Below are 12939 nucleotides of genomic sequence, written 5' to 3'. Positions count from 1 at the left end.
AAGTCTAAAAAAAGTCTCTCAGTTTAAAACGTCAAAGCATGAATTAAAAAATCCCCAAACATAGCAGTTTGTTTTAGTTCTAGTTTTGGAGTTGTTACTGGTACAATGAAATCAAACATGGAATTGAAAATTATACTTGAAAGGTTAGTCAATTCCTTGCTTTAATGTGATTGGTGGGAAGGAGTTACATGGTTCTACTGTCTTGTGAGGTGTGGGGTCCTTATGAAATGTTGTTGCCACGTAACAGATGAGAAGCTCCTGCTCCCATGAGTCAGGGTGTTGAAGAAATCGAAACAAAACATGTTTGTAAGGGTTTATACAAGCACCAATTTGATTGTTATCACTGCAAAAGCAACATCAGACAGGCTCAGCCTCTGGAGAAGAGGTTGGTGAGTCATTCTTCAAACACTGCAGTGTACAATAAAACTGTAAAATGTGTTAGCAGGAACACAATTTGGTCATTAAAACAATATAAAACAACATTTGACTTATCTTTTTAACATGAGGATCAGTAAGCTTGATTGAGAATCATGTCATCATTTTGTGGATAGTCAGACGATTTTTATACAGTTTAATGACCCGTGTTATTTTATCCTGTTTTTTTTTTTTTTAACATCAAGAGCCACTTTTCTGAACAGTTGAAGGCATCCCGGAGCCTGTTGTCCTGACGACGCCTTCGTTGTCTTCACAAGTCATGACGGTGGCCGGCGGTGGACCTCTCAGGGCTTGTGTCGCCGCTCCTCTTTCAGCTGAGTAGGAAATGACAAACATTGCAGTAAAACTGGTAGTACAAAGGCAATGTGCTAAGAAGTAACATTTTTATTATCAACTGTCTTACAAGTGTAAAAAGTGTCCTAAGCAACTGTACCGTTAGCATAACATGGCGTTATGATCGGCTTTTCCAGTTGCTCCTCGCCAGCAATGGCAGCCCGGATCTTCCTGCACACGTAGATGCTCGCTGTGGTGCAAAAACAATTGGAAGAGTAATCAGATTATTTATTTCTACCCTCACATTGAGAAACTGTCATGAGTTTTTAACCTTTTGGTGTTCAGAGCTCGCATTTAAAACTTTCCTCGGTTGGTTGATTTTTTTTTTTTTTTTTACAATACAATCTTATGTGTGTGACTGTCCAAGTTTTTCTTTCAATTTGACTGTATTCTTTTTATTTTGACCGATTTTTTTTTCCATTCTGCTAGGTTTTTATTTTGAGTTACTGCTTTCATTTTAAATATATTTTCGTTTTGACAGTAAGTTTTCTCTCATTCTGACAGTTATTTTTGTCCATTTTTAGTAGTGTTTCCTTTTTGACAGTTTTTTTTCCATTCAACAGTTTAATTTTTTTTAGGTTGTATTCATTTTTACAGTTACTGTATGTTTCCAATTCGATAGTTTTTTTTAAAATATATTTTACAGTTATTTTTCCTTTTTTGACAGTTACTGCTTTCATTTTGTCAGTTAATTTTTCATTTTGACACCATTGTCCATTTTTAGTCATTTTTTACATTTGGGGAAGTTTTTTTCATTTGACAGTTTTTTTGTGCCTTTTTTTTAGAGATGTCAGACAATGGCTTTTTTTTATTAATGTTTTTATTAAATTTGACAGGTATTACAATATACAATAAAACAGTAATCACATTTTCCCCACCCACTTCCAAGAACAGCAACCCAACACATACACACCCCCCCAGGTCCTTCATAAATTAAAGGTACAGTCACAAATGGAAAATAATTAGTAATTTTCGTGAAAGAAAATGTTTTGTTTCCATTCTGCTTCAGCGCGTTGTACCATGAATTGATTAACGTGGACCCCGACTTAAACAAGTTGAAAAACGTATTCGGGTGTTACCATTTAGTGGTCAATTGTACGGAATATAAACTGAACTGTGCAATCTACTAATAAAAATGCCAATCAATCACGTGATAGGGGCGTGGCTAGCAGTAGACGACCAAGACAGCTGTAACCTAAGGTGGAAACACTCATTTATTATATTTTTGTTTGATTGCATAAAAAGAAACATATTTCCAGCTATTAGTGTTGCGTTGCAGGCGGCCACTTTCACTGCCATATTCAACACAACTGGGATCAATTTTTAAAAATGCGTACAACAACAAAAGATCGCCAATACACGAATTACTGAAAACTCTAAAATAGCATAAAACTGTGACTAAAGACGTACCTTTAACGATGAGTCAAACCATATCTGCACCTTACAGAGTATTATTACTAGTATTATTATATTATGTGACAAAGAACGCTGCGGTGTTTCCGATGCTAGCGAGAGCAAACCAGGAAGTGTTTACCAAAGCTGACAGCCAGTTATATACGCCGAATGGCAGTGAGGGCGGGACTTAAGGCATCTTCTGCTCTCAGATTGGCTGAGCGTTTACGCAACAGGATCACGTGGCCGAGTCACAAGGAAAATAAACAAACCGGCCGCTCCTTTATTTTTTAGTTTGCGTTCTGACGAAATGTTCCTTCCTATGTGACAGATTGCACATATTGACGCGATTGAAACCGAGGGATTTGATTAAAGGCTAACCTTACGGCGTAGCATTTTTTTTAAATGTAAAAAAACTGTTTCAAACATACTGTACACAGGGAAATCAAAATAAATGTGCAAACATAAATATTTAAAACATCAACGTTGTATAATTTATGTTTAAGATTAAAACGGACAATAAGGAGTCTTACCCATAATAATTTATTCATTGTTTAACCATTTACAGCTCATTTGTTTTTAGTCTGTTTAATATTTGCATGAGTAAACACAACACGTCTCTTCACAATATATTTTTTTCACAAGAGCTCAGCAGTTTGTCATTTAATCATATTTTCAATATATACACATATACTTAATTTAAAACAGTTGCAGAATTTCACAAAACAGTGAGAAGGTTTACCTACAAGGAATAAAATGTGTAATTTCAACATTTTCAATGATCACAGCAGCGTTGCAAACCTTCAGGTATTCACAAAACACAACGTCACACAAAACCAAAGACAAGCGGGTATCTGGGGGACTAAAGGAGGTCAGGTTTTGTTTTAGTCCATCCTAATCTTCTGGTTGGTCATCCTGTAGATGATGCTGTCGTAGCCTGGGTCCATGTTCCACAGGTTGTATCCCACAGCGATGACGGCGAGCGCCAGCACGATCATGAGCCACAGCACAATGTTGAAGACCACGGCGTAGTGGAAGTTGTACTTGTAGGCCAGGTTGTAGGGGCTGCCTGGGTTGCTCTGCAAAACATTGTGGGCAATCACTTCACAAGAGAAATATATATCTAAAAGCAGGTGATAAATACTTCCAATTTCCCCAAAGAGTGGCCTCTGCTCAAATGGATGCCGTGCCACAGCTACAGCACATACAGGAAGAGGTGGTGCCACTAGGTGGTAGTAAAGTTCCTTTACTGTGACTGCTATAGCATATACACCATGCCACATGAGCCCAGCAGCTGAAGCTTACTGTGAAAGACAGAATGCTGCTACATAAGGCTGGGCTTTAAAACAATATCAATATATATCCTTAAAGGCACGTAATGGGTATCAATAAAAAAATGTGTTGAGTAAAACATTTGATATTTCTTGTTTTTCTTCTTTGTCGGAAGGAATATGTACAAACCCCTAAAACCAGTGAAGTTGGTACGTTGTGTAAATGGTAAACAAAAGCAGAATTCAATTTTTTGGAAATCCTTTCCAATTGATATTCAATTGAATAGACTGCAAAACCATGACATTTAATGTTCCAATTAAAAAACTTTTTTTTTGCAAATAATTATTAATTTAGAATGCAATGGCAGCTACACGTTGCAAGAAAAGTTGGCACAGGGGCCTTTTTACCACTGTGTTACATGGCCTTTCCTTTTAACAACACTCAGTAAACGTTTGGGAACTGAGGAGACACATTTTTGAAGTAGAATTCTTTCCCGTTCTTGCTTGGTAAATGGGTTATAATTGTATAGCGCTTTTCTACCTTTTTTAAGGAACTCAAAGTGCTTTGACACTATTTCCACATTCACCCAGTCACACACACATTCACACACTGATGGCGGAAGCTGCCATGCTAACCAGGACCCATCAGGAGCAAGGGTGAAGTGTCTTGCTCAAGGACACAACGGACGTGACTAGAATTGTAGAAGGTGGGGATTGAACCAGGAACCCTCAGGTTGCTGGCACAGCCACTCTCCCAAACTACGCCACGCCGTCCCCTATTGATGTACAGCTTATGATTTTCAACAGTCTCTGTTGTGATATTTTAGGCTTCATAATGCGCCACACATTTTCAATGGGAGACAGGTCTGGACTACAGACAGGCCAGTCTGGTACCCGCACTCTTTTACTATGAAACCACGCTGTTATAACACATGGCTTGGCATTGTCTTGTTGAAAGAAGCAGGGGAGTCCATTAAAAAGACCTGGCTTGGATGGCAGCATATGTTACTCCAAAACCTGTATGTACCTTTCAGCATTAATGGTGCTTCCACAGATGTGTAAGTTACCAAAGCATTGGGCAATAATAAATTCCTCGCAATTTCGTTGAGAAATGTTGTTCTTAAACTGTTCAGCAATTTGTTAACGCATTTGTTCACAATGTGGTGACCCTCGACCCACCTTTGCTTGTGAATAACTGAGCATTTCATGGAAGCTGCTTTTATACCCAATCATGGCACACACCTGTTCCCAAATAGCCTGTTCACCTGTGCGATGTTCCAAATAAGTGTTTGATGAGCATTCCTCAACTTTCTCAGTCTTTTTTGCCACTTGTGCCAGCTTTTTTGAAATAATGTTTCAGGCATCACATTTCAAATTAGCTAACATTTGCAAAAATAAAGTTTTCCAGTTCAAACATTAAATATATAGTCTTTGCAGTCTATTCAATTGAATGAAAGTTAAAAAGGATTTGCAAATCATTGTGTTCTGTTTTTATTTACCATTTATACAACATGCCAAGTTCACTGGTTTTGGGGTTTGTAGTTGTGATGTAAGGCTGGTTGCATAAACAAAGGCACATGTTCTCTGGTGACCGGGCAATGCAAGAAGTGATCACTGCTTGGTCGGAGTGGCACACTAACAGCCAATCAGGGTAACAGTATAAACTATTCAGTTTGGTTGTGCCATCATGTTGTCTCACGGTTGATTCTTTGCATTGAGTGGGAAGAGAAAGAAAGAATGAGTGTTGTAGAGAGCGAATAAATTGTCAATAAAAGAGGAAGTCACCTTGACAATATGGAATTTTTTGGATTTCTTTTTTTTTTTAAGGGAGCATAGTCAAACCAATGTGGTTTGTAAATCAAAGGCATTCGTCCCCACCAAGACTGGTAATACCACACCAACTCAGCTGAGCTCACCCTTTAGAGCACAGCTGTAACTTCCTGGCACTAAACCTGCAGAACATAATTCCTCTGAGTTTTGTCTATGATAACATTTTCACACTTTATTGAGCATTTCTTACATAATGCAACTTCATTTTGAGAGGGTATTATTAAATGTTCATTGTGATTTTAGATTTTTTAAAATGTTTTATTTTAACATCGTTTTCCATGGTTGTTCCTTTCTGTCTCGATAGCTCAGGAGACTATATCAGAAGAAGGTTACATTTTAAATAAAAATGTTTACATTCAAATACATTTTCTCACGGCCCTTATTCAACACAGGTCATAAAATATCAATAATTATTCAATATGGACCAATATTAAACACATACAGTTATTACCTATATCACCGATACATGCTACATACATGCTATGGTAGGAAGATGGGCCACTGCTGCAGTCCCATGTGGGAAATGGAAAACCTACCCTTTATTGAGTGATGGAATAAATAATTGATTACTATACATGATAATAAATCATATTTTTTATTTATATTCTTATAATCATTTACTTATGAGAAATTTTATAAAATTAAAGATGATTTAAAATGAAAATAATAGATTTTTACAAATCTACCCAAGTACACTTGGTACTTTCTGCAGTTGAGTAAATAAACACCCTTACTCACTATGTGACAACATGCATTTTGGGTGGTTCGAACAACACTCAGGACTTACAATCTGTTTGGACTCCAAAATGGAGCGAGACTTCCTGGTCAAAGGCGCCTCAAAGTTCTTTACGGTTACCACTTCCACGACGGCGCTGTTGCCATAGAGAGTGTACACATCCTCTCCAAACTGCACGAAAGAAAACAAAAACATGGCTTTAGAATGTATATGGATGATTGAGAAGGCTCTTCTGATCTTCGTCACCTTTTGCAAGACGGAGGCGAGAATGGTGATGGCGTCACGGTACTGTGGCGAGTCTGGTCCGTAGGCGCGGCTCAGCTCCTCCAAGCCAGATAGCTCTAAGGAGTACAGGTCTGGGGAGTGGTCCTTGGCCAAGTGCTTGTGTCTTTGCAGCTGTAAGAGGGCCCCCGATTAAAAAAAAAAAAAAAAAAAAAATCACACTGCATATTTATATTTTCAACGTTCACTTTTGAAGATTACTTTTTAATTAAGTTCTAACGCTCCCTTTTAAAAGGTTTTAAAAAAAAAAATGTGGATGACATACTGTCTTTGACATGCCCCTAGCTAAAGAAGCTGGCAGAACCCCTTCTATATTTATTTAAAAAAAAAAAAAAGAGAGAGGCAGGCTTTACCACATACAGTGGGACAAAAAAGTATTTAGTCAGCCACCGATAGTGCAAGTTCTCCCACTTAAAATAAAGATAGAGGTCTGTAATTTTCATCATCATAGGTACACTTCAACTGTGGGAGACAGAATGTGAAAAAAACAAATCCAGGAATTCACATTGTAGGAATTTTAAAGAATTTATTTGTAATTTATGGTGGAAAATAAGTATTTGGTCAAAAACAAAAATTCAACTCAATACTTTGTAATATGACCTTTGTTGGCAATAACAGAATTTCTGCTTGCGAATCTTTACCAGGATCGCAAGCAGTGATGTTTTGGGGCTGTCACCGAGCAACACGGATTTTCAACTCCCTCCACAGATTTTCTATGGGGTTGAGGTCTGGAGACTGGCTAGGCCACTCCAGGACTTACAAATGCTTCTTATAGAGCCACTCCTTTGTTGCCCGGGCGGTGTGTTTGGGATCATTGTCCTGCTGGAAGACCCAGCCACGTTTCATCTTCAAAGCTCTCACTGATGGAAGGAGGTTTTGGCACAAAATCTCACGATACATGGCCCCATTCATTCTTTCCTTAACACAGATCAGTCGTCCTGTCCCCATAGCAGGAAAAAGAGCCCTAAAGCTCCACAGTAGGTATGGTGTTCTTGGGATGCAACTCAGTATTCTTCTTCCTCCAAACACGACAAGTTGAGTTTATACCAAAAAGTTCTATTTTGGTTTCATCTGACTACATGACATTCTCCCAATCCTCTGCTGTATCATCCATGTACTCTCTGGCAAACTTCAGACGGGCCTGGACATCCACTGGCTTAAGCAAGGGGACACGTCTGGCACTGCAGGATTGGATTCCCTGTCGGCGTAGTGTGTTACTGATGGTAACCTTTGTTACTTTGGTCCCAGCTTTATGCAGGTCATTCACCAGGTCCCCCCGTGTGGTTCTGGGATTTTTGCTCACCGTTCTCATGATCTTTTTGACCCCACGGGATGACATCTTGTGTGGAGCCCTAGATCGAGGGAGATTATCAGTGGTCTTGTATGTCTTCCATTTTCTGATAATTGCTCCCACCGTTGATTTTTTCACACCAAGCTGCTTGCCTATTGTAGATTCACTTTTCCCAGTCTGGTGCAGGTCTATAATTCTTTTCATGGTGTCCTTCGACAGCTTTTTGGTCTTGGCCATAGTGGAGTTTGGAGTCTTACTGTCTGAGGCTGTGGACAGGTGTCTTTTATACAGATAACTAGTTCAAACAGGTTCCATTAATACAGGTAACGAGTGGAGGACAGAAGAGCTTCTTAAAGAAGAAGTTACAGGTCTGTGAGAGCCAGAGATCTTCATTGTTTGAAGTGACCAAATTCTTATTTTCCACCATAATTTACAAATAAATTCTTTAAAATTCGTACAAAGTGAATTCCTGGATTTTTTTTCTCATTCTGTCTCTCACAGTTGAAGTGTACCTATGATGAAAATTACAGACCTATTCATCATTTTAAGTGGGAGAACTTGCACAATTGGTGGCTGACGAAATACTTTTTTGCCCCACTGTATCTTAAAATAAAACCTGGATCTCTGCCAATATCAGTCAGCTACAGAAGGGAAAGTTTTTTTTTTAGCAAATAGGCTAAACTAGCAAAATTATATTATGAAAATGTGTGCAAGGTAACCACTACGGCAGTATGGCGTAGTCAGTGGGTAGAGCGGCCGTGCCAGAAACCCGAGGGTTTCAGATTCGCTCCCCGCCTCTTGACAACCAAATCGCTGCCGTTGTGTCTTTGTGCAGGACACTTCACTCTTGCCCCGGGTGCCGCTCACACTGGTGAATGAATGATAGGCGGTGGTCGGAGGGGCCGTAGGCGCAAACTGGCAGCCTCGCTTCCGTCAGTATACCCCAGGGCAGCTGTGGCTACAAAAGTAGCTTACCACCACCTGGTGTGAATGAATGATGGGTTCCCACTTGTCTGTGAGCGCTTTGAGTATCTAATAATAGAAAAGCGCGATATAAATCTAATCCATTATTATTATTATTATTATTACTACTGCAGCTAACATAGCTATTCTAGTATTGCTAATGTTTGTATCCAGTTATTTTTATGATGGTGTATGCGATATATGGCATCCCTTACGTTGTACAACTGCAGAGTTAAAGTCTATATGTAAAAAGTGAAAAAAGTGAACAGTAACACTTCTTGGAGACCGGCGTGAACAGGACGGGCGATATGGTCTTAAATACATCCAGAAAGCATTAACAGCCCTTCACTATTTCCACATTTTGTTATGTTAAATAGCCTTATTCAAAAATGGAATACATTCATTTTTGTCCTCACAATTAAATACCCCATAATGACAATGTCAAATGTTTTTTAAAATTTATTACAAAATAAAAAATAAAAAAAATCACATGTACATAAGCATTCACAGCCCTTGGTATACACTTTGTTGATGCACCTTTGGTAGCCACTAGGGCCTCAAGTATTTTTGAATACGATGCCACAAGCTTGGAGCACCTATCTTTGGACAGTTTTGCCCATTCTTCTTTGCAGCACCTCTTAGCTCCATCAGGTTGCCTGAGAACCATAGGTTTTCATTCAGGATGTCTCTGTACATTGCTGCATTTATCTTTCCCTGTCACCTGACTAGTCTTCCAGTTTCTGCCACTGAAAAACATCCCTGCAGCGTGATACTGCCACCACCATGCTTTACTGTAAGGATGGTATTGGCCCGGTGATGAGCGGTGCCTGGTTTCCTACTAACATGACGCCTGGCATTCACGCCAAAGAGTTCTATCTTTGTCTCATCAGACCAGAGAATATTTTGTTTCTCATGGTTCTTCACATCGACTCAACTAAGATGAATGTAGCAATGTACAGCGACATCCTGGATCGAAAACCAACACTTCTAATCCAATCTGATGGAGCTTGAGAGGAATGGGCAAAACTGCCCAAAGCTGTGCCAAGCTTGTGGCATCGTAGTAAAAAAGACTTGAGGCTGTAATTGCCGTCAAAAGTGCATCAACAAAGTATTGCACAAAGGCTGTAAATTAAGATTTTATAGGTTTTTATTTTTAATACATTGCAAAATAAAACATTTTCACAGTCAATTTGGGGTATTGTCTGTACAATTTTGAGGACAAAAATGAATGTATTTAATTTTGTAATCTATCAATCAATATTTATATAGCCCATCCATCCATTTTCTACCGCTTGCCCATTTTGGGGTACATTTACAGTATATCGCCCTTAATCACAAATGTCTCAAATGGCTACACAAACCACAAAGACATCCTCTGATCGGATACCACATTACGGCAAGAAAGAACTCAATAAATGGGAATAATGTGAAACCTTGGAAGGGAAAGCAGATGTGGGGACCCCACATCACGGTGCAATGGATGTGGAGTGGATATGGTTAATATTGTTAGTCCTGACCATAGTGAGGCCAGCATAAGGCTGTAATATAACAACATGTGGAAAAAGTGAAGCGCTGTGAATACTTTTCGGATGCACTGTATATTGCGGCCTCCTGCGATAACAATATATATCACAATATATTATTTGGCAGCTACTGACATATGCAGTAACATATTGCATAATTTCCAGTTCTACTATTTTGTCAAAACTGTTAATAATCGACTCACTAATTCACTCTTAATATCCGGTTACTTTCCGTTGTATCTACACTTGTGTTAAAATGTACTAAGCATTTATTCTTCTGTTTTGATACTTTAATTTTGTTTTGGCTTATACTACATATGTGGATATTGATCTGATTACACAAACAATATTGATGATATCAATTTTCATACTTGAATATTTTCAGACTCATTAAATGATAACATTTTTGATCACGACTGTAATCTGACAAAACACAGAATGTGTAACATTATTAAATAGTATTTTGTTTCCTTAATCCCTTTTATTACATAGAATATGTACAATAAAGTCCATTCATCCACCAATCCATCCATTTTCTACCGCTTATTCCCTTTGGGGTCGCGGGGGGCGCTGGTGTCTATCCCAGCTACAATCGGGCAGAAAGCGGGGTACACCTCGGACAAGTCTCCACCTCATTGCAGATAAAGTCCATCCATCTATCCATTTTCTACCGCTTGTCCCTTTCGGGGTTGCTTGAACCTATCTCAGTTGGATTCAATAATGCAAAATAACTGGGGGGAAAAAAGCAAAATATGCCACTAGCTTTTTTCCTGAGTTGGTAAACAGTAAAAAAAATTTTGTGGTCACAAAAATATCGATTGAATCATATACTTGGCATCGTTACGGTCAATATTTGTGTTGAGATGGCCACCTTTTTTTACATCCATGAGCTCAAGTTTAGCTGTTTTTTGTATCCTCCGCCGATGTGTAGTGTAACATGATTAGCTATTCCTTCTCCTCTCGTCCTCTACTCTTAGGAAACGTAGTTTATTTTACGCCGTTGAGGCACGGGGATTAGTGGTTTTAAAGCTGCACTCTGGAAGGATGTTAGCTGCTTGAGACTGTTGAATTTGCAGGACAAAGCTAGAGTCCATCCATCCATCCATCCATTTTCTACCGCTTAATCCCTTCGGGGTCGCTGGAGCCTATCTCAGTTACAATCGGGTGTAAGGCGGGGTACCCCCTGGACAAATCGCCACCTCATCGCAGGGCCAACACAGATAGACAGACAACATTCATACTCACATTCACACACTAGGCAACACTAAAAGCTTGAGGCATCAACATCTATTAGCACAATAAGACGATAGTGTTAAAAGCGTGATCGTTGACCAAATTGATATCATTTACATGGTCTATAGCATGCAAAACTATTAACAATCAAGCTACAGACAAACAAAACACAAAGCACAATCAAACTGTCTAAATTCAGCATTAAGGCTAGATTTCCAAAATTACTTCTAATACACTATTACAGAACCTCTGAGGCGTACTCAAATGTGTTGAAAAATACAATAAACCTTAAACAAAGAACACTAGATAGATAGATCGTCAAGCTGACGAGAGCTTACCAGAGCTGTGATATCATGCAGGACTTGAATCTCGGACAGAAAGAGTAAATCTGACTGCAAACAGTAGAACAGTCACAATGAAGACGTTATAAAGGAAATACTTATGTATCGTAACAAGTTGCTAGTGACCTCTGCATTTCTGCTGAGGGAGTTGAGGGGCAGGGAAGCCAGCACAGAACCCTCCTGGGACAGACGGCCTCGAATCTGCTGCAAAGTCACAGGGAGGTCCTCAAACACGGCGTTGGCTTTGCCCAGCATGTACAGCCTCTGAGTGGAGGAAAATGGTTGACACAAGATCACCATCATTCAGCATAAGCTCTTAAATTAGATTCCACCGGTCGCTTTTTTTCCCCCTACATTCAATAATTTGTTGATTTATAAGTTTAAGGCACACGTGTACAGCTGCAAAAAATCACATTCCATTAAAAAGTGTTTTAAGTCCCATCGTAAAACTCATTTATACACCCTAGCCTTTAAATAGGCCCCTTTTTAGACCAGTTGATCTGCCGTTTCTTTTTTCTGCTATGCCCCCCTCTCCTGCGTGTCCCCAGATCAGCTTCCACAGAGGAGACGTAGCAGTTCCAAGTTGGGCCACGGGGTGGACCATGCATCAGTTGGAGACGTCTTTGCGCTGCTGACTTGTCTCCATGCAAAAGTATCCCCTGCTGGTCTCATTATGGACTACACTCTCACGTTATTAACTGTATCCACTCAGCATCCGTTGCACTAATTGTGGCTTGTGCAGCCCTTTGAGACAATTGTGATTAAGGGCTGTATAAGTAAACTTTGGTTGAATGAAGGTTTAAAAACATGAGATAATGTTGCACATGTCTTATAGCACAAACCAAAAACTGTGTTTTGACAATCCACACACAAAAACAGAGTTTTGCATCATTGTAAATTATGCAAATTAGATGCTGATGTCATTTATCCCCAGACACATTTTGGTTGTGTTGGAAACACTCAAGTGACGAGAGAATAATGTAAAACGAACACTGTCCTGGCTGCTCAGTACAAGGTTGAGTCCGCAATGACAAGTGATAGGCACTACCTTTATAGCTAGCGACTGATGTCTGTCAGTATAACAGAGCACCGATTGACATAAAATAAAGAAATGCCATATTTCGATACCTTTGTTACATGTTACGTCACGTCCGATTACATACACTGGCTAAAGCACTTGGCCAGGAAACAAGCAGTTAAACATTCAAACAAGGCTAACTTAGACTGCCTTTAGGTAATGTTACAATTTTCCATGCCAACAAAGCAAGTCAAATGCACTGAAACACAGTAGAACACCACTTTTCAAAAT

General features: G+C 39.2%; 1 protein-coding gene across 1 annotated transcript in view; it reads right to left on the bottom strand.

Moving 5' to 3' along the window:
- Positions 1–299: 299 nt before the first annotated feature.
- The window catches only part of atp6ap2 (ATPase H+ transporting accessory protein 2), a 29311-nt gene continuing 16671 nt past the window's right edge, over positions 300–12939 (bottom strand). Inside the window, exons 5-11 of the mRNA XM_061879842.1 lie at positions 11757–11894; positions 11628–11681; positions 6244–6393; positions 6049–6168; positions 2179–3239; positions 869–958; positions 300–749 (exon numbers count right to left, since the gene is read on the bottom strand). Of these exons, the coding sequence (XP_061735826.1) occupies positions 3045–3239; positions 6049–6168; positions 6244–6393; positions 11628–11681; positions 11757–11894 (657 nt within the window). The 3' untranslated portion in view covers positions 300–749; positions 869–958; positions 2179–3044. The remainder of the gene's footprint in view (positions 750–868; positions 959–2178; positions 3240–6048; positions 6169–6243; positions 6394–11627; positions 11682–11756; positions 11895–12939) is intronic.

Source organism: Nerophis ophidion, linkage group LG19 (genome assembly GCF_033978795.1).
Source record: "Nerophis ophidion isolate RoL-2023_Sa linkage group LG19, RoL_Noph_v1.0, whole genome shotgun sequence".
NCBI lineage: Eukaryota > Metazoa > Chordata > Actinopteri > Syngnathiformes > Syngnathidae > Nerophis > Nerophis ophidion.
Note: the sequence above shows the minus strand (reverse complement) of the source record. Positions and strands in the feature narration are given on the sequence as shown.